Source organism: Lactuca sativa, chromosome 6 (assembly GCF_002870075.4).
Source record: "Lactuca sativa cultivar Salinas chromosome 6, Lsat_Salinas_v11, whole genome shotgun sequence".
In the NCBI taxonomy this organism is placed as follows: domain Eukaryota; kingdom Viridiplantae; phylum Streptophyta; class Magnoliopsida; order Asterales; family Asteraceae; genus Lactuca; species Lactuca sativa.
In genome coordinates, this window is record NC_056628.2 from 61560692 (window position 1) to 61582508 (window position 21817).

Genomic DNA, 21817 nt, shown 5'->3' on the forward strand with positions numbered 1-21817 from the left:
GCTGTAGCTAGCAGGGAGGTGTGGGGTGTCAATCCTAATATATATCTATACACAATTATCACGTTCTCCATACAAGAGACTCTGGTTATAACTTACAGGAATTTGAACCCGTACTCTAAGAGTATGATGGAAGAATTGTCTCACAACTTATGTTAACTAGTTTACATATAGTTTGAGTATAAAGCCTCTTCCGTGGTGGAAGTGAAATCACCTTTTATGAAATAAATTAGTGATATGAAATCCATAAACTACTACTATTATAGTTTATCATGTAGTATATGAAAAACCCATTTGTTTTGGGAGTAAAACCTTTTTCATGTAGTATACTTTTATTGTAAAATCCATAAACTATACTTATTGTAGTTTATTATATGTGTTCGAAATGAATAGAAAAACCTTATAATGAATGACTAATTTCTGTTTATGATGATAAACTAACAAGAAATATATTCAACATTTAAAAACTTATTGTTATGCACTTTGCTCAACATGTTACAAAGTGTTATGAAAGTTGTAAGCTGTTAACTAGTTTTTAACCTTTCTATACTGTTTTAGAAAAATCATAGAAAAATTGTACGAAGTCAAAAGCTGAAACCATAAAATCTGAGAGCTTAGAAAATGTGTCTAGTTTATTCATAATTTTTATTATGATTTTTACAAGTCCCTAACTTGTGTGAAAATGTTCATATTCACAGACTGGTCCGAATTTGTTTCTGAAATGATAGGCCATTTTGTAAAACTCGTCATAAATTGTAGAAAAAACGTATGGAGATGTGCTAGTACTCATTTCAAAGGTATGAACCTGAAATATTTTCATATTAAATAGTTTTGAAAGATATTAAGTCTACGTTGGTAAAAACAGTCCGTGAATAGGACTCAACGTTTCTGATGAAAGCTGTTGTTTGAATTTAGTTAAGTTTTTGGTAATTTAACTTGTATTCCCCTCCTAAAACTTGAAGAAAACTTCAAAATGTAGGGGTATGAATTCACCTTGAGTGATTTCAGGAGATGGATGATGAAGAAAAGAAGTCTCCAAGTCAAGAACACTGGGGAGATGCTTGAAGATTTGAAGATCTAGCAACAAATATGACGATATTTTTGTGAGAAATCCTTGACTTGAGTGAAGAAGTATGGGATAATAAGGTGAAGAATGAAATCTACTTACCAAAACTGAAGTGAAAAGCTCAAGAACAGCCTTTCAATCTCGAGTTCTAGAGAGGGAAAGTGAATGAGAGAGAGAGAGGTATTTGCTTTTTGGTGAGAGAGAGTGAGTATAGTGGAAGGGGATATGAGAGTTTCCATATTTTGATGATGTTATGTAGCTGGAGGAGGGGTGTTAAAGGACAAATAGTTGCCTAGGTAGGGAGGAATAATGACTGAGGGTTATCCTATGAGGGTATGGCTGTTAACCTGTATCATACATTAAGGTAAAGTCAACACTCCACCTCAGAATCTTACCCACTAGATTTTATTCTTAGGCAATGATTTTCCTCCAAAAATGATTAAAATATGATTATATAGGATCTCATATGCCAAAATACGAGTTTGGGTGAAAATCCCGCGTCAAAATCATGAAAAGCGGGCTTAAAACGAAGTTGGGGTCGAAAACCGGGAAAAAGCTGCGAACACCTGAAGTCTGGGCCGGAGGTTCGGTCCTTGGTGCTTAAAACCGAAGGGAGTGTTCAGCTGATGGTCTCGCAGGCGAAGCTGTCAGAAGGGAACTGAAAGTGAGAGTAGCGAGAAGCGAAGGCGAAGGCGAAGGGAGGTTTCAGGTTCGGTCTCGGATCTGCTCGGTTCACTCGGATCAGTTCGATTCTTCATGGTTTCGGTCCGAAAGGGACCTTCGGCTTTGGCTCTTAGTAGATTCGCTTCTTAGGGTTTGGTTCCTAAAGGAGGCTTCGGTTCCTAAGAGGCTTTGGTTCTTTAAGGCTGTTTTTCCATTAAACTTCCTGTTTTGCGTGGTTTTTGACTAAGTTAAGGGTCGGGATGCCCCGAATGATTATAAAAAGTTGAGGGAGGTTACGAGAGAGATTTGGGAGAGATTTGAGATAGATAGAGAGAGAGAGATAGAGCGAGAGAGATTGAGAGTGACTTTGTTTGTGACCTTTACGAGTGTTTAACTTCGAAATGCATGGTTGGTAAACCCCATTTTGCATTGTTATGAGCATTATATGCCCCCGAAGGGTATGTATTCATGCTTTATTAAGTTGTTCCATCAGTTACCCTGATTAGGGTTTAGATTTTTTTGAACACGTGAAGACTCAAAGTGATACTTTGCATTAAGATAGCATATTGTACAATAGAAGCACGATGTAAACCCTAATATACTAGAGTTAATTGAGTTGACCGGTTTGTCTTGTTGACTTTATTTGACTTTGACTTGAACGGAAATTGACGGTTGTCACAGCGTTACACCCGATTCATCAGGTCCATGAATACTTCCGGTGCGTTGATTAGACCAAAGGGCATTACTACAAACTCGTAGTGTCCATAGCGAGTTCGGAACGCTGTCTTGGGCACATCATTCTCGTGAACTCGCAACTAATGGTACTCTGATCTTAGATCTATCTTCGAAAAGTAGCCGGCTCCCTGAAGTTGATCGAAGAGGTCGTCGATTTTGGGTGAGGGATATCGGTTCTTGATGGTCAGCTTATGCAGTTCTCGGTAGTCAATGCACATCCGAAAGGCTCCATCTTTCTTTTTTACGAATAAGATCGGAGCTCCCCAAGGTGAGGAACTTGGCCTTATGAAGCCCTTGATGATCAACTCATTGAGCTGGCTGGTAATTCTTGTGTTTCTGCTGGTGCTAAACGATAGGGAGATTTAGCTACAGGAGTAGCTCCGGGGATTAATTCGATACAAAACTCGACTTGACGCTTGGGAGGAATTCCTAGAAGGTCTTCTGGGAAGACATCAGGAAAGTTACAGACTTCAGGGATGCTCTCAAGGTCTTTAACTTTTTGCGTTTCGTCAACAACATGAGCTAGGAATGCATGGCACTCCTTTCGTAGATATTTCTGGGCTTTGATGCATGAAATGATACGAAGGTTTGAACTAGGATTATCACCGTAAATCATGAGAGCTTCACCAAAGGGAAGATTGAGATGGATGGCTTTCTCGTAGCAAAGGATATCAGCACGATTGGGGCTTAACCAATCCATCCCGATAATGACATCGAAACTTTTAATGTATACATGCATAAGGTCAATAGGAAAGGAATGACCCTCTAGGATAAGAGTACAGCCTATGAATATATCGTTAGTGCTCTCTTTCTTTCCGTTAGCCATCTCGACGATGAATGTTTCGGTTAAAGGTTGGGATTTACATTTGATTAGATGTTTGAATGCATGACTAACAAAACTCCTCTCCGCACCAGAATCGAAAAGAATGCATGCATAAGAGTTGTCAAGGAGGAACGTACCTGTAACAACGGTTGGATCAGCGACCGCTTCCTCCTGGCCCATTGCCAGCACCCTTCTTGTATTGCAACATGTTGTTGCCTTGGGACAATCTCTCTTGAAGTGCCCAACCTCTCCATATCCATCACAGGCTTTACCAGCACCCGCTCCAGGAGCCTGATTGGTTGGTTGGACTGGTCCTTTGCAGAATCGAGCTGTGTGTCCCTTCTTGCCACAGCTGGTCCACGACATCTCCCGGCACTGTTCCTGATGATGGTAGTTGCACTTGTTGCACAGAGGTAGTTTTCCAACATAACGACTGGGATTCGTTGGAGTAACGGGGACTACAGTAGGATTAGTAGCAGCGTGGACTGCCACTATTTGTTTTTTATTGGAGGGCTCCTGAGAGGACTGGCCCTTGCGCTTGTTCCAAAATTTCTTCTTCCCACTACCCTCCTTCTTTGGTTCAGGAACGGCTGTCACCTCATCAAGATCGACTCCATGATCGATCAGAGTCTGCGTCAGACACTTGGCACTATCAAATGTAGCTGGCTGAGCAGCCAAGACATTTCATTTGGTTGGTTGTGTCAGTCCCCAAATGTACCTCTTTATTTTCTTGCTTTCCGGGGTGACCATTCCCGGACAGAGAAGAGCCAGATCATAGAATCTAGCGGTGTAGGCAGCGATGTCGTAACCCTTCATCTTCAAGCTCCAGAGTTCATGCTCCAACTTTTGCACTTCACCCCTCGGGCAGTATTCTGCAAGCATGAGTTCCTTCAGTCTTTCCCAACCCATGGCATTAGCCACTGGCAGGGTTAGGGTTTTGACTTGACCATTCCACTAGGTCAAAGCTCTGTCGGTGAAGGTACAGGCGGCGAACAACACCTTGTTTGCTTCGGGACAGGCGCAAATTTCGAAGATGGATTCGATCTTCTCGAACCATCGATTCAGAGCGATAACACCTCCATTTTCGTCGAAGGACTTGGGTTTTAAGGACATGAAGTCCTTGTAGGAACACTCCTTTTGATGTCCTTGACTTCCGTCTTGCCGTTGTGAGTCGGTTCCACCTCCAGCCCCACCAGAGTTCACTTGTGCCATTGGTGCAGTCACGGTGGTTGTAACCGCTGCCTGGAACATGATAGGGTCGAACTGAGGGGGTGGTGGTGGTGGTGGTGTGTCATCGGTTCTTCTGATGGGTCTTCTTCGGGGAGGCATCTTGTTCTAGAAACAATCAGGAAGAAGAGGATGGTAAGTCCTCGAGATATATGAAACAAGACATATCTCATCCTGATAATAAAAATATTCTACCAAGCGATAAGCACAGAAAGGTTACTAACGCAAGTAAGTTATTGCTTAAGAAAGAAGAGTTAGCAACACTTGGAATGAATCTGTATACAAATTTTGGCTCTAGCTAAAATACTCCTATAGTATTTTATGTTGGATGTTTTTGTTCTTGGTAAGTTGGATGTTTTTGTTCCTTGGAAAACCCTGGTTACTCCCAGTGAGGTATATTAGCCTTATTACATAAATAAAACTAATAAATATGTGGTGAATTAAATCCTGAAGGTATTATTAATACCCTCTAGTAATTAAATCAGTTATTACTTTGAGGTTAGTTCACTTGATTCATTATTACAAAAGTAAATCTCTACTATCTAGGTTGTGAGTTTTATAACCATACATTAACTTGATATGGCACGTATCGGGGCCAGTATCCTTTATGACTTTGTCACCCATAGACCTGCCGGTCCGGCTATAGCTAGCAACAAGGTGCGGGATTGTCAGTCCCGTATAGATCTATACACAACAGTCACACTCTCCCTACAAGAGATTCTGGTTACAAGTGCTAGTCCTACACTTTGTTTTGGTGGTGAGTGTTACCAAGGACGTGTCTCCAACTTAGACTAACAAATTTACAATTAATAATATAGAAAATCCTTTTGTGATTAACATGAATCCTTTATAAAACGATACATTTTACTACATGATTCATAAGTTCCTTGCTCTAGTTTTGATAACTATTTCTACGAGTTGATTTCTTAATCGTTTGGTAAAACTGTTCTCCGTGTTAAAAGCATATTGAAAATATAATTATCTTAACAAAATAATATATTTTGAGAACAAGTTTCCTTGTACTTTTGCTTGTATTCCCCCCTGAAAACATGAAAAACTCGAAAAAACATACGGGTATGAACTCACCTTGAGTGAGTGGTCTAATTGAAGGATCGATACGGAAAGCTAGATGTTCAAGTGAAGCCTTGAACACAATTTGATCCTAATTAACACGTAACGACACATAAATGAGTCAAATGAGGGTATTTCACTACTAGATGTGATGGAGAACCACTCTACGGACTTGGAACTACTTGCACTAAGTGTTAGGACCTTAAAGGATTGCATGAGGGAGGTGTATGGCCACCTTAAAGGTGTGTGCGGCCGTACACTCATGATGAGAGGTGCCTTTGTGGTATTTTCAAGGTCCATACTTGCATCAATGAAGTGTTCTAGGTCTATACTCGATTGTAGTGCACGTTAAGGGTTCTAGAAGTGGGTTTATGGTCCTAGGGTGTGTGTGTGGTCGCACACAGGAGTGTGCTGCCCCACACAAGGAGTGTGCTGCCGCACAAGGGTGTGTGCGGCCGTACACAGGTGTGTGCGGTCATACACCCCACATGAAGATGTCCAAAATGTCAATTCCAAGGTGCAATAAGGCTAGGGCCATGTCTATCTCGAGTATGGAAGTCAAACTCTCACTTTGGAGGGTGTTTTAAGAGTGTGCGGCCACCTTAAAGGGGGGTGTACGGCCGCACTCACTTCCAAACACGAAGAATATGATGAATATTGCGTACTTAAGGCTTATATAGAGTGGTCTTTCATGGATATCAAGTTAGAGGATGAATTACTCACGTTCTTGAAGCTTTGGAGGGTTTGTGGTTGAAAACACTTGAGAGGAAAAAGTGTTGTGTGCTGCCAAGGTGTCAAAGGAATGAAAGGAAAGGGGGCTACCCTTTATATAGAGGTGGGTGTACTGCCTAGAAGGGAATGTGCGGCCAAGAGGTGAATGTGCGGCCGCACACCCATGTGTACGGCCGTACACTCCCCCTAAGGGTGTGTATGGCCCGATTTTGTCACCCTATGGCTTGCTGACTCTTTCCTAACCTCAACCTTGGCTATGCTCAAGCTTAGAATGCTTAAATGAACCCTTAAACAATACGAAAAGTCAACAAAACAATTTTAACATTGATTGAATTTGACTAATAGAAGTTTCGGGTTGTCACACTTTATCTCTCATGATGACAACGAACTTTGTTTATGCAAACTTATTTACTCATTTTTGCAATATATTTCTATTTATGGAAACTTTATTACCTGCTTTGGCAACGAACTTCTATTCATGAAAACTTATTTACCTATTTTAGAAATCAACATTGTTTATGGAAACTGTTATCAATATTCTAATTATCATGATTTCAAACTATATTATTTTATAAACATGTGAGTACTCACCAACTATTTTATAGTTGGCGCTCGTTTTACATGCTTTTTTAGGAATCATCGAGTAAGTGGCACTTAGAGACACATCACCTTTAGGAGCATTCGCATGTGTTGTATTTCAGTTCACATTGTAATTTCTTTTAAAAGTTGTTCAAACCCATTGTAAATTTGTAATTGTTGTATTTCTTTTAAAAGTTGTTCAAACCCATTCGCATGTGTTGTATTTCAGTTCACATGATGAAGTGTTTTCAAAAGGAATTTTGACAGCAAGAATTAGCCAAGAACACACCTCACATGGCTGGAAATCGGACATATGATAATTCACTAGAATTGAAGTGAAAAGAAGAAGATTATGTGAACCAAATCACTAGCAATTGAAGTATGGACACAAGAGAAGGAAGAATCAATACATACCACCACTTGGGACCGATTTCAAAACTCCAATCCTCTTCACGAAGTCGATGATTGCAGCCCTTGTTCCCTCCTTCTCCTCTCAGTTCACGTCACCTCCCCCTTTCCCACTTAGTGATCGTCACTGCCTTCTTCTCTTCTTTCTCTATTATTTGCCGCACGCTCCAAGCCTAAGAACCGATTGGATTCTGTTTTCTTCCTTTGTTAATCGACGCAAGCAACACAAGTTGAAGAATGAATGTACGTGGCCTAAGGAAAAATAATGTCCAATGCTTTAATCTCCCATAATTGTGTCGATTGAAACCCATGGGGGTTTTAATCCGATTTTTTTTTTTGCATTATAGCCCCTCAAGTATAAATCTTGCAACCCTTTCAACCTAACCCTAGATAAATTAACATTTTCAGTTTGTTTAATGACGTTTTGGCCCTTCTATTTCATTTAAACCCTTTTAAGGAATTATTTTAACCTTATAATCCTACAAACCCATTTAATTGAATTATATATATATATATATATATATATATATATATATATATATATATATATATATACTCTAATAAATGAAGGTTTTTTTTGCCACATGTCATCTTCTCATTCATTTGGACACATGACATTTTCTAAAAATTTTAAATTTTTTATTTTCCACTTGCCATTTTATTGTATTTTTCATTTTATTAAATGAAAATTCCACATTTATATGTAAGGTATTTATTAGAAGGTGTTTATATATGGAATGTATTCAATACATTAAAGCCTCATTAATTTTAATAATTCAAAAAATTTCTTATTTTTTATATAAATTCAAACTTTTCAAATTGTTAAAATTTCATATTTAATTCTTTTAAAATAAACCCATGTAATACATGGGTCTCACACCTACTCTACTCTAATAAATGAAGGTTTTTTTGCCACTTGTTATACTCTCATTCAATTTGCCACATGTAATTTTATGGTAATTTTAAATTAATTTTTATTCCACTTGTCATTTTATGTTTTTTCTATTTTATTAAATGCCAAATATTATTTAAATCTAATAATAAATGCATATCAATTTCATTAATCGACTTCCCTTTTAATTTCAAAATTACTAAATTAAAGTTTCATTAATTTCCTATATTTATTTATTTAAATTATTTGTTTAAATTTAAAAGAAAAAAAACACTTTAATTTTTATAATTCAATTCTCACTTTTCTTATAAATTCAAACTTCTCAAATATTTTGAATTTTATATATATATATTTTAAATAAACTCATGTGACACATGGGTCTCACACCTAGTGTATATATATATATATATATATATATATATATATATATATATATATATATATATATATATTAATTATTAACTAGTCTTTTTAGATATTAATTAAAATCATTTTAATTTAAATTATTTCACTATATAACCTTACAACCGAAATAATATTTGTCTAACGGAAAGTAATATAGATGATGGAAAATAAATTTGGGTTGTTACAGAATGCGACTTAAGGATCAATGCGGATTTAACGCTCAATGCAGTTGGTGCTTCAACAAACACTTATACTGCTCTTTTAAGTTAGATAATATCTAACTAGATAATATTTTCAACTAGGTCGCCATAGTCGGATCATGATTTCCATGATCCTAATTTCTCGCAATCTAGATTGTAGAACTCGAATTAAGGAAACATTACTTTGATTATAGCTAAAGAATTAGGCTCTTCACTTAAGGAATTAACCCAAAATAATCAAAGAGTTCTCCAACTCACCACCTCTCCAGCTATACAAATGTAGTCGGCTGAGTTCTAATAGAATATGTCACGAATTGAATTTTGGGACGAAATTCTTTCAACCGGGGGAGACTGTGACAACCGTCAAAATTCGAGTCGGTTTTAGATTTGACTAAACTTAGTTGCACATATAGGCACGAAACATACTAGAATTAGTAACTAGAAGCTAAGTTACAACCTAGTAGAAACTTGGAAACAGATAGAAACAATGGATGGTGTACTTAGATTTGATATTGATATGTGAATTCTGTAACTACTTAACTGTAGAGACTATCCATATTTGGGTCACTCTTTGACTCGAATACTTTTTTATGAATCATATAAACACATCATGCACTTGACCTAGAAGTAGAAATTAGGTCAATGTCTCATAGAAACTTAAGTCAATGTTGAAAACTATGACTAGTATACTTGATTCCTCAATTTCGTTTAAATCTCGAAATCACTACATCGAATGCCAATAAACCGATAAAAATAAATTACAAACATTATTTCTAACTTGAATAGGAGTTAGGAAACACAAAAATAATTTGAAGTCTCAAAGATTCAATCTATTTTGATATTCAAAGTTTATTAAACTCCAAAACCCAAAAAGCCATAAAAATTCATATTTATAAACTTTAACCTTAAAAATTCTATAAAAATAATTATGAAACTTATAATATGATCTTATAATAATTAAAATTATGAAAACTCATTTAAGGAAAATAAAATTTAGGTCATTACCAATTACCCTTAATTTATAAGCCAAAAATCAAGGTATTGTGAATAAAAGTTATGTTAAGTAGTATATATTATAAAACCTTGATATTTTTATAAAATATACTTTAAATTTTATAAAATTAACCCCTCTTTCCATTCAAAAGTCGGATCTCTCCTCCTGATACCTCTCTTCCCCAAAATCATAATCACATCCCTCATCTCCCACACTCTTCTCATGTCTCTCATTTCTCTCTCACACACACCACCATATTTTCTCTCACCCTCATCCTAAACCAAGAATTTTGGCAGCAAATTTCATCCATCTCTACTCAAAAACATCAACATTTGAAGTTGTTCTTGAGGTAAAATGAAAATCCTTCATTCCCCCTTCAATCTTCCATCAAAATCTCAAGTTTTCTTACATATCTTCTTCTTCTACACCATTCTATGGATGGATTATGAATCATATGTTCATAAACACAATTTTTATGATGTTAGAGTTAGTATGTCACCCAAAAACCAACATGTATGTGATGATCTTCAAGCTTAGAGGCTTGATCATCAAAGTTTGTTGTTAAAAAGCATTCAAATAGGTTCATAAAGGATTTATTCCCAGATAAATATCTAAAACTTCCTTTCTGATCAAATCCGATTTCTCCAGAATTCCATCAACAAAATGATATGTTCCACAAATTTTCAGAAAATAATTCATTTTTCTCGAATTATTATAATTATTGCAAGTAAATAGAGCAATAATTCATATAAAATACTTTCTGAGGTCTATAAATCCTAGGTAAATTCGTGGATAACCGCTAATGTGAATGATTACATTTTAGTGAGTTTCATCGATTTTTGTTACTGTTTTCTATGGTTTTGAATTTTCTTTTTGTTTAAATAAAAAAAATCATAAAACCACATTAAAACGGTGAAAAATAGCTAGACATATCAAAAATGGAAGAAAATTTATCTTAACATCCTTGACTTCATTTGAAACTAAGACACAAAGTTTGGGAAATTTTAGAACTAAAATGATTTAGTTTTTTAATATTTAATCATTGGAACACCTCTAAAAATGTTAAATATGTTAAATATTAGTATTTCAATAATGAGAATTTTTCCACTTAAATTGTTATATAACAATTGATTCATTGAAATTTAGTTTTCATAGAAAAATGTTTGTAACTAATCAATATTAAATTTGACACAATGTTAGGTGCAATTTGTGCACCTTTTTGCACACTTTTTAGTCACATTTCATGCATCTATTTAGCATAATTGTCCTTCATTTGTCTTGCATTTCATCATATTTTATGTTAGTCTCTAGAACAACCTTGTTTGCACATTTTCATGTCTTTTTCAGGTAAACCAGAGGTTGGAACGCGCTTTGGGAAGTGTCGGGAAGCATTGGTCAATATTTCGTGATGATCGGACGAAGAACGAAAAAGTTGGAAAAATCGAGTTTGGCTTCGGAGTCAGAGGGGAACACGGGCCGTGTCAGATTTACTCTATGTCCAACACGGACCGTGTTGACCAAAAATGAAAGCTGTTGACCAAGCTGAACACGGGCCGTGCCCTTTTTGCCTTATGTTGAACACGGGCCGTGTTCGGCCCAAGAAAACTAACTTTTGCCAGTTTTTCTATTTTTCATATTATGGAAAATTGGATCATTTTGGGGGGGGGGGGGGGGGACACAACATATCAGAGCACTTTTTGAGAAGGATTTTCGAAGGTTTTTGCAAGGGTTTGATTAGCAATTATTTGGAAACATTATTTCTAGTATTTATAAGTTGTAATTGCATACATTTCCATCTTTTAAACTTGTGATCTAGTTCTAGCCATGTGTGGCTAGAACCCTAGTTTCTCCAACTTCATGTCTTGACTTCTTAGTTGTGATTTCAATCATATGACTTGATGTTTGCTTTTAATTTCTATCTAGTGAATTTGATTTTGATTTAATCGAATGTTTAATTCTGATTGTGATTCTTACTGGCCAATTGAATTAGGGTTGGGTCATTCAAGTTATCTCTTTTACAAAATCCGTAATTGTTTTGTGAAATTGAACAAGTAACAAGCACTAAACTGATTTCCATTAAATGAATTTAGTGTAAATCTTATTCACACACTTTTACGCTCCCAAGCTTGTGAGGAGTATTGGGTGTTGTTGGGAACATTCACATAAAGTTTAATGCAATATTTCAATCTAATTCTAAGAGCGTGTTTAGATTAGGTTAGTAAGGTTAGGGTTAATCAAAGAGCTTGTTTTGGTTAATTAATGTGGTGAATGGGAAGTGTTAGAGCTTGTTAACACTTTCAAGTACCAACTTAGATAGAATTGAGCAAATATCATGTTATCTTGGAATTACATTGCTAAGTTGTCATACATGAGGTTGGAGTCCTTACCATTTCTGAATTTAATTCACTCTTTTAGTTGATTACTTGTGTTTTTAATTGTTTGTTTTAATTATTGCATTCAAAACCCCCCTCTTTACTGTTGGTGACCATAGTACCTTGCGCAAAGAGGTATAGACTAATTATCATGTGTCTCTGTGGATCGACCCTGCTTGCCTTGTACTACCTTTTAGTGCAATATAGTGAGATTCTTTTGGAGTATATTGTACCCCTTTATTTGTTGGGTCTGACATGCCTAACAATTGGCGCCGTTGTCGGGGACACGGTATTTCTAATTGTTTATGCCTAGATCTTTCCGTACAGGTACACCATTGTCAGTTGACTTAGAGATAGAGAACACTACAAAGAAGTTAAGGAAGCAAGCCAAGCTTCGTAAGAGGCAACCGGTTTCCGGTACTTCTTCATCATCTACTCCCCCAGTCATCAACATTTGGTAGGATATACCCCTCTCAAGTGTATCAGCCTCAGAAAAAGAAAGCCCATCACTCTCATCAAAACCATCCTCACCCATAAATACCACTCCACCTTCTTCACCTGTTCAAAATATCCTAAACACTTCACCTACAGAAACATCACCCACTTCTCAAGCCATGCCAGACATCCCTGGAGGAAATCCACCTCCAAACCCACCACCCGAACAAACTCTCCGTCAATGGTCAAGACAAGAGGTTACTCAACAACCTCTTTGCATCACATACCCAGCCGCCACCAACTTAGAACTAAAATCCGGGCTTATCCACTTACTCCCAACTTTTAGAGGATTGGAGAATGAAGATCCTCACAAGTTCCTCACCGAGTTCCATGTAGTATGTGTGGGTATGAAACTACACAATGTCACGGAGGATCAACTTTTAAAGGTACTTTTTGTTTCCCCATGAACATGTTATCTTTATTCTCGTAGGCACAATAGAAACTTAAAATCAATATATTAAAAACTGGTAAATTGTCCAATTGTAGGTGAATGTAGAAGAGAAGCACCTTTTGTGATAATGACTTCAGATGACATTTATGCAAAAACATTACAACTCCTAGAATCAAATTCTTATTTTGGGATGAAATCTACACAAGTAAAACTTTTAAAACAAGTAATTGCATCACATTTGGGTATTCTTTTCGCTACAGTAGAAGGGCATAATTGGCATTGTAAATTCATGGTACCATGTTTCAGGAAAAGGTGGCTTGCTTGGCTGATAATGATGCTAGGCTTGCTGTTAATCCACACAATAAGTACAGAATACAGGTGCAGTTTGTAATTAATGCATATATATGTATTTGTAATCTTCCAAATTATAAACCCTTTTTATTTCTCTTATAAGAAAAAACCTCATTGTCATGGTGATGTTCATTCACTTCTTTATTCAAGTGGTCTTCTTAAAGAATGGTATGTATGCATTTTTTTATTTGATTGGTTTTTGTTTTTATTAAAATATCTATCTCATTATACTTTATGGAACCATCTCTTTTAGGAAAGATTATGGTTTAAGAGGGGTTGTGTTTTTTCAAGACACGAATGGACTCCTATTTAAGGTTCATTTCAAAGAATGCCTTAATAATATTATCGTATAGAGTTTGATATACAAAATTATTTAATTTATTTATTTATTCAAGCAATTCCTACAGCATTGGGAGTAAGTGCAACTAAAGAGTAGCATGTTAATTCTCTTTCTGTTCCTCAAAAAACCAAAGAAGCTATTGGAGGCATTACAAGGCTTACTCATTCAGATGCTAAGTTTTGTTGAATTATCTTGTTATTGAGTCATGGTTCTTAAATTATTTTTATATTGACAAAAATACCCTCAGGAATAGAAATGGCGATTAATGTGGAATACAATGAATTGGATACTCTTCTTAGAGCAACAAGTCATCCTGATGGAGATGTCAATTGTGACACTGGCTTTTCTCCATACCCAGGCAACATAAACCAAGTATAATATATCACTTTATATTTTATTATTAGAGTGATTTTCCTGTTATTAAGTTTTGATTTTTTATGATTACATTTTATTGTAGTTAATTCTTGTGGTTGGGCCTTACATGGATGAACTCTCAAAAACCAGTGGTAGCAATAAAGGAGTGTGTTAACCCCAAGTAACTTCTCTCATACCTCATGCATTCTTTCTGTTTCCTAAAAGTGTATTTAACTGCTAACAACCTTATAAATCACTCTATTTAAAAACCTAAGACTATTAAGAGTTTCTATTAAAGGAAACTGCCAAAATGGTCCCTATCGTTCGAAATTTTTCTTTGGTCCAAGTCCAACAAAGATTTTTTTGTTTAATTTTTGGTCCCTATGTCAAGGTTTCATTACTCTTGGGCCCTATATCGTTAAATGTAACTAGACAGCTATTTGGTTTTTCAAAATGACCATTTTACCCTTCGACCAAACTCAAAAAAGACTCTATACAACAAGGATGAAATTTGTAATCTACCCATCGTTTTATTAATTATACTATGTTCTAATTATATGGATTGATATTTTTAAGTGTGGATTTAATCTTGTTTATATAATTTATATTTAATATACATAAAATCCACAATAGATTATTCTATTGTTCTTTATAATCTAAAATAAATATACAATTAATTCTTGAATTAAACATATTATATAACAAATTCAAGATTTTTTTTTTAAATATTTTGTATATTAATATTATAATTAAAACACGTTATACTTTCTAGAAAAAGATTTCCATTGTTGATCCTAAGTCCAAACCCATTTTGACTATACTTTCAAGACTAAAATTGCAAATTAATTTGGTCCCTGGGTTTATCTTTTTTTAGTTTAGGTCTAAAAAGATAGTTTTTTTTTTCTTCGAATTTTGTCCCTATTTCAGGGTTTCGTAACACTTATGATCCCTGTTCCTCTTAATTTGCTTATGGAATGATCTCTTAGGATTACAGATAAAAAGATTCAACAAATTAAAACTACATTCAAATCATCAGCCAGGTTAGAATGTATGATGCAAGATTAGCCTAAAACATTGCCTCCATCAGCAAGAGTTGGATTTACTGTAAGTAAAGTGATTATTCCATCAATTACAGTGTTGCCATTCTGACCATCTTTTGACTTGTTTGGTGACAGATCCATGGCTTGCATATGCACCTGTGAAGAACAATCCTGATGATGATGCTGCAAAGGTACTACACAAATTTATTAACACAATATTCCAAGGAGTATTTAAATTAATTACTTTATATAAAAATGATAGGTGCCTAACACTTCTGGAGAAACAGCAGTTTACAGATCTAATAGCGTGATTCTAAGAAAGGTCAGGCAAACTAATTTGATAATTATCTAGATATATAAGAGTTATTTACAGTTTTGGTCCCTGGGTATAGCTGGTTTTTTTCAAATTTGGTCCCAAAAGTTTTCTCTTGTAAGTTATGTCGCTATTTGACGTTTTTGGTAATTTACAAAGTAAAATTATCATAGTTTTGCATGACCAAAATTGCAAAAATCAGCTATACCCAGAGGACAAAAATGTTGCAAGAACCTCAAATAAGGACTAAATTACTAACAGAACTTTTTGGGACCAAAAATTTAATTTACTATAAAATTAATAATCATAGAGTAAATTACATTTTTGGTCCTTTAGTATAGCTTATTTTCTGCAATTTTGGTCCTTAGTTTATGTTTTTGTAATGTTTTTGGTTTGTGTCATAATTAAAATGAATCTTTTGGTCCCTAACTATAGCTGATTTTTTTCGATTTTGGTCCCAAAAATATACTCATTTTACTTGGAATAGGGACCAACAACATTACAAAAACCTCCAATAAGCACCAAACGACAAAAGAGAAAACCTTTTGGGACAAACATTGCCAAAACTAGTTATGCTCAGGGGCCAAAATGTAATTTACTCTAATAGAATAATCTATTTTTTTTTCTTCAGGCGGGTATAAAGATAGATGATCCAGTTTTAAAGGTGTTTAATGGCCAAGAGGTGGAGGTTTGGTCACGTGTTGTGTGGAAGCCAAAATGGGCTGTTACATTTTCTGATGTTAAGAAGAAAGTCAAAGGAAACAACAACTCTGTTTCATAATGCTCTTATTGAAGATTTGTCACTGGATGGAACCCTAGTTATCGATTCAGTTGATGATGCTGAGGTATGTTAGAAATAGCAACATGCTTTCATTTCTTCTTATTACATCATTGTACTTTAAAGTACATTGCCTGAATAAGAAACATTGAAAGTATGATGTTATAATTGTAGTTTTTTTGTTTTTTGTCAGGTGAAAGTGGGATGAGCAGTGCAAAATAAAGGTTGGGGAATTGAAAGTGTTGATGAAGAGAATAGTGGATTGCCAGAGGAAGTAAGGATTAGGGGTTTTAAAATAAACAAAATGGAGGACTTGGAAAAATGCTACAGTGAATCAGGGAAGCACTGATTGAAGCCTTGAGGCAAAAATCTTTGCACATTTTATATCCATATCAACTTAGATTATGTTTGGCACACCACAACTAACTTACTTTTTTATTTAATGTCTGTGGGGCATCCCTGTGGCGCTGATATGGTGTTGATGTTGAGTTTTTTTTATTTAATTCTAGTTTTATTTGATTTTAAATTAATATAAAATAATTAACATTTATATTATATTTTAATAAAACACTTAAAATTGAAATTACTCTTGGAAGAAAAAATAGAGAACCATTGCCTTCACCAACATCATCTTCATGATTTCATCACCCCAAAGTACTTCATCTTCTTCACAAAACATTCGTTTCAGATTTGATTTTTGTTCTTATTTATTTATTTATTTAGGGATGAAGATGAAGGTAACTGCAGGTGGTGGGATAGATATGAAGACGACAATGATGACAAGTTAATGAAGATGGTATGATGGTATCTATGGTTGCTGTTGTTTGTTTGATTTTAATTTCCCTCACCATCAACTCTAAAATTGCAAAAAAAAAAAAAAAAAAAAAAAAAAAAAAAAAAAAAAAAACATAAAGAAAAAACAAAAACAAAAACAAAAACAAAAAACAACAACAACAACAACAACAACAAAAAACTAACTAACTAACTAACTAACTAAACCCTCTATACAGGTTTCTTGCATTTGATGAGGGAAAGTTGCATATCCAAAATTTCGTATATGCATTCAGACATTGAGTTTCCAATGTTTCATATATTTGGATTATCCTTTTTTATTTTTGGTTTTTGAAAATTTTTCTTCATGATTTTGTAATCGTTCGGATATTTGGATTAAACAGTTGGAGAGACTTTATAGATGTATATTTCTAGCAGTTTTTTATATATGTTTTGAGTATAAAATGGATAATTCAAATCCAATGGCTTCTAATCCCATATATGAAGTGAGATCTCAAGCAAATAAATCTGTACACGGTTGATTTATGTTAAAAAGAGTCATCTAAGTGTTTTTTTTCTTCAAGTTACATTATTTTGTATTATGTCCAAAATTTCGGAAAAGTTCGAAAATTTCATATACAAATTTGGATATCAAAATCTGTTATCCTAATTATTAGACTAGACACTTATAATAGTTTATGGTACTAAAGTGTAATATTATCTAATATATATCCCTATGTATTTTGTACTTCTAATAAATAATACAACGTGTTTACCAAGTTTATTGTGGTATCAGAGCCTGTTCGCCAAAACCCTAATCGGCCTTCCTACTCCAATCGGCTTCCTGTAAGACACAACCTTTTTGTCTCTCTCATCTCTTCCGATTATCACACACACAATGACAACTCTCGTAGCTTTAACTCAAGCCGAGAAAACCATTCACAACACACACAAGTTTGGTTTTACTTTATCTTCTACTAATTATGGGTATTGGAAAACGATGATCCAACCCTTCCTAGTAACAAACAAACTGTTTGGCTATGTTGATGGCTCCATCCCCTGCCCTCCATCTACTATCTTATCGATCGACACCAACATCTTCAGAAAAAGGCAAGGAACAAGCTGTCACAGCACAAGTCAACCCAGATTATACAACTTGGGTACTCAATGATGCCCATGTCAGGATGCTTCTTTTGTCTACAATCTCAGAAACGGCTTTCCAACATGTACAGGGAACCACCTCAAGGGAGCTATGGCTGGCTTTGGAACGTGCATTTGCCCCTCGCACATCCTCCAGGGAGTACACCTTGAAGACTCAACTTTTGAAGATTGAAATGAAACCTGATGAATCACCCATCGCCTATCTCACTAGGGCTCAAGAATACTCAGATGCTCTTGCTAACATAGGTGAACCTATGAAAGAAAAAGATATCGTTATGCTTGTGTTATCTGGTCTCCGTGATGAATACAATGGTCTCAAGTCCACTATCCTTGCTCGACAAACACCTATTTCCTTCATTGATCTTCACTCTCTTTTATTAGATCATGATTATATGGTCTCCAAAACCTCTACAGAGGTCCCTCCTGCACAAGCCTTTGCTACAGTAGCATCCATTCGCAAACCAGCCACCATACCAGGCTCGTCACAAAACTCTACAGAGGCTGTTCAAGCCATCCAATAACTTGCTGCCCAATTAGGTTTCCAACTGCAACCCCTCGGTTCTTCGCAACACCAAGCACACTATACGAACCGATTCCAAAATAACAGTGGCCGTTCTCAAAACAACAGATCAAGGGGGGCATGGAAACTACAACAACCAAAATCAAGGTACTCGTAATCAATTTAGTTGGGCATCTAATCCGAACACTGTGTATGGGACATGTAACAGGTGTGGCATAGGACATGTACCATCACAATGTCCAAATCGTGATCCTAATACAATTAGGACTCGCTTGTCGCCATCAGCGAACTTTGCTGACTCTCGCTCACATGCTTCAAACTCTTAGCTTCTGGACACGGGGTCGAGTCACCATGTTACCTCCAATCTCTCTAATTTTGACCAATCTAAAGCTTACTATGGAGACGACAACCTTCATATAGGCAATGGTAAGGGCTTACCAATTTTACACATTGGCTCATCTCGTTTCTATTCACCTAACAACACATTTAATCTTAATCATGTCCTCCATGTTCCTTCCATTACACAAAATCTTATTTCTGTTCAACAATTTTTCCTAGAAAATAATGTTTATTTTGAGTTTCACTCTACCTATTTTACTGTGAAGGATGCAACTACCCACAAGATCCTTCACATGGGTCCAAATAATGGAGGTCTCTACTCCTTCATCCTTCCACAAGCTCCACCTAAAGTCTCCCTTTCTACTGTTCGTGCGTCCTCTTACACATGGCATCATCGACTGGGTCACCCTCATCCACAACTTTTAAATTCTATGTTATCAAAGTTTAATTTACCTTTGTCAAACAATAGTTCTAGTATTTCTTGTGATTCATGTCTTGTAGGAAAATCTTCAAAACTTCATTTATTACCATCTCCAATTAAAAGTACTCATATTCTAGATGTTGTGTTTTGTGATGTGTGGGGCCCTGCACCGGTCCCATCGGTTGATGGTCATCGGTATTTCTTGTTATGTGTAGATCATTTTACCAGATTCATGTGGTTTTTTTCCTTTGGAACGTAAATATGATGTTTTTGCAACTTTCAAACAATTTCTTATTACTATTGAGCGACAATTTAATACTAAGCTTAAATCTATCCAAACCGATTGGGGGGGGGGGGGGGGGTGAATTTCACAACCTTAACTCATTCTTTTCTACTCTTGGCATCACACCTCGTCTTTCCTGTCCACATACCAGTGAACCAAATGGTTATGTTGAACGTCGTCGCCGACATGTTGTTGAAACCGGCCTTGCCTTGCTAGCTAACTCTTATGTACCACACAAATTTTGGCATTTTGTGTTTGATACCACCACTTACTTGATGAATCGCATGCCCACCCGAACTAACTCCAACACCTCACCCTTTGAACTTGTCTTTCACCATCCTCCTGACTACCTTTTTCTTCGAGTTTTTGGGTGTCAATGTTTTCCTCAACTTCGCCCTTACAATAAACAAAAAATGGAGTTCCGCTCTACACCTTGTGTGTTTCTTGGATACAGTATCTCTCACCATGACTATCGATGCTTTGATGTACAATCCGAACGTCTTTATATTTTTCGCCATGTGAGATTTAACGAGCAATGCTTTCCTTTTACCAAACCTGTACCTCTTCCCGATACCTCCCACTTCACTGAACCCTATTACTCTTCATATCCCGACCCACCACCCACAAACATTTTTACTCCACCAACTACAAATAACTCGCCTTCAGCATCAGAACCTTCAGACACATCTAATTCACCTACACCGCTACTTGTAACATATCCACCCAAAACATATGCACGCAGATCAACCTCCAATCCCATCTCCACTCCTGCATTTGATCGGTACACTCACACTCAACCCGTGCTCACCTCACCTACATCCACTTCTTCTTTATCATCCGACCCACTCACCACTGAAACAGTTCCAATCCCACTAATCACCAACTCAACACCTTCTAACTCTCACCGTACTCGACCTCCAAACCTATGGCCTCACCCTAAACCCATTACTAAATACAATCCTTCTTACTTTCACACCATCTATAACATCCGGATTCCCAGGTATCTTATTTAAGTATTTATATTGAGTTTTAGAGAGGGACTCGATGAGTAGGCACTCAGACTCGCCGAGTGGGATCGCGCATTTCTGGTCTGATTTAATGACGGACTCGACGAGTCGATGCGTGGACTCGACGAGTCCGTGCTGTTAAGTGAAACCCTAATTCTCGGGGCCTGTGCCCTATTTAAAGGCCTTTATAGCCTCCATTGCGGCCACTTCACCCCTGAGAAACCCTAGAGAGCAGAGAGAAGGCTTGTAGTGCAAGAGGAGGGCTAATTCATCATTCTAAGTGTAATTTTGCAAGAAAGAAGGAAGGAGGACAAACAAGGAAGGTTGAGGAGCTCAAATTTATCACCCATTTCATCAGAGGAGGCTGCTAGAGGTACTAATTTGTGTTCAAGCTCGTGTATTTGGTGTTCTAGTTGAATCTAGGGTTTTCTTATGCCTTCTTTGGCTTGGATTCGAAGTATGTGAGGTCCCAAGGTGGAGTTCTTCTTAGATCTGGACCTTAAGAGGTCCAGAGAGTCCTATCCATCTTGCTTTTTGTTATTCCATTAGAGATATGACCCTAGGTTGCCATTTTAGAGGTTATTTCACCCAAAGAAGCTTTATGGTCATTGCATGAGTGTAAAGGTCGGACCTTTACGTGATTATAGTGGTTGGGAAGGCCAAATCTATAGATTAGAGAAGTAGATCTGACCTTAGAAGGTCATTTGAGTGAGAACATGGAAGCAACTCGCCGAGTCCATAAGTGGACTCGACGAGTCGAGTCGGGGTTGCCCCGCGATTTGTGACAGGTGTAACCCATCGAGTGGAAGGATGACTCGACGAGCCAAGAGAGGCTGAAAGGATTTAGAGGACCCGCATGGACTTGCCGAGTCGCCTATGTGCACTCGACAAGTCGGGTCAAAGTTTGACCGTTGAATTTAGGGTTCTGGTCAAGACTGATTCAGGAGAGTTCAGGGAAGGGTAGAATGGCCTTCTACCTAGTCTGTAGAGATGAGATCAAGAAAGAGTATTGATCGGGAATGTTATTTGAATAATAGGAGGCTAAGTCGGGACGTTGAGCACGAGAGTTTATCCGACTTCATTGAGGTG

At 36.5% G+C, this 21817-nt stretch overlaps 1 protein-coding gene and 1 pseudogene across 1 annotated transcript; both read left to right on the plus strand.

The window, feature by feature from the left end:
- The first annotated feature begins 12778 nt into the window (after nucleotides 1–12778).
- Nucleotides 12779–16682, plus strand: LOC111897732 (UDP-sugar pyrophosphorylase-like; annotated as a pseudogene).
- Nucleotides 16683–17769: 1087 nt separating this feature from the next.
- Nucleotides 17770–19655, plus strand: LOC111897788 (uncharacterized). Its single transcript, XM_023893739.3, has 2 exons — nucleotides 17770–19104; nucleotides 19284–19655. Exon 1 carries the CDS (start codon nucleotides 18038–18040, stop codon nucleotides 18677–18679), a length of 642 nt encoding a protein of 213 aa, XP_023749507.1. The 5' UTR covers nucleotides 17770–18037; the 3' UTR covers nucleotides 18680–19104; nucleotides 19284–19655.
- Nucleotides 19656–21817: the final 2162 nt, after the last annotated feature.

Coding starts and splice junctions, on each gene's coding strand:
- LOC111897788 (XM_023893739.3), top strand. CDS start 18,038: ATGTTGATGGCTCCATCCCCTGCCCTCCATCTACTATCTTATCGATCG.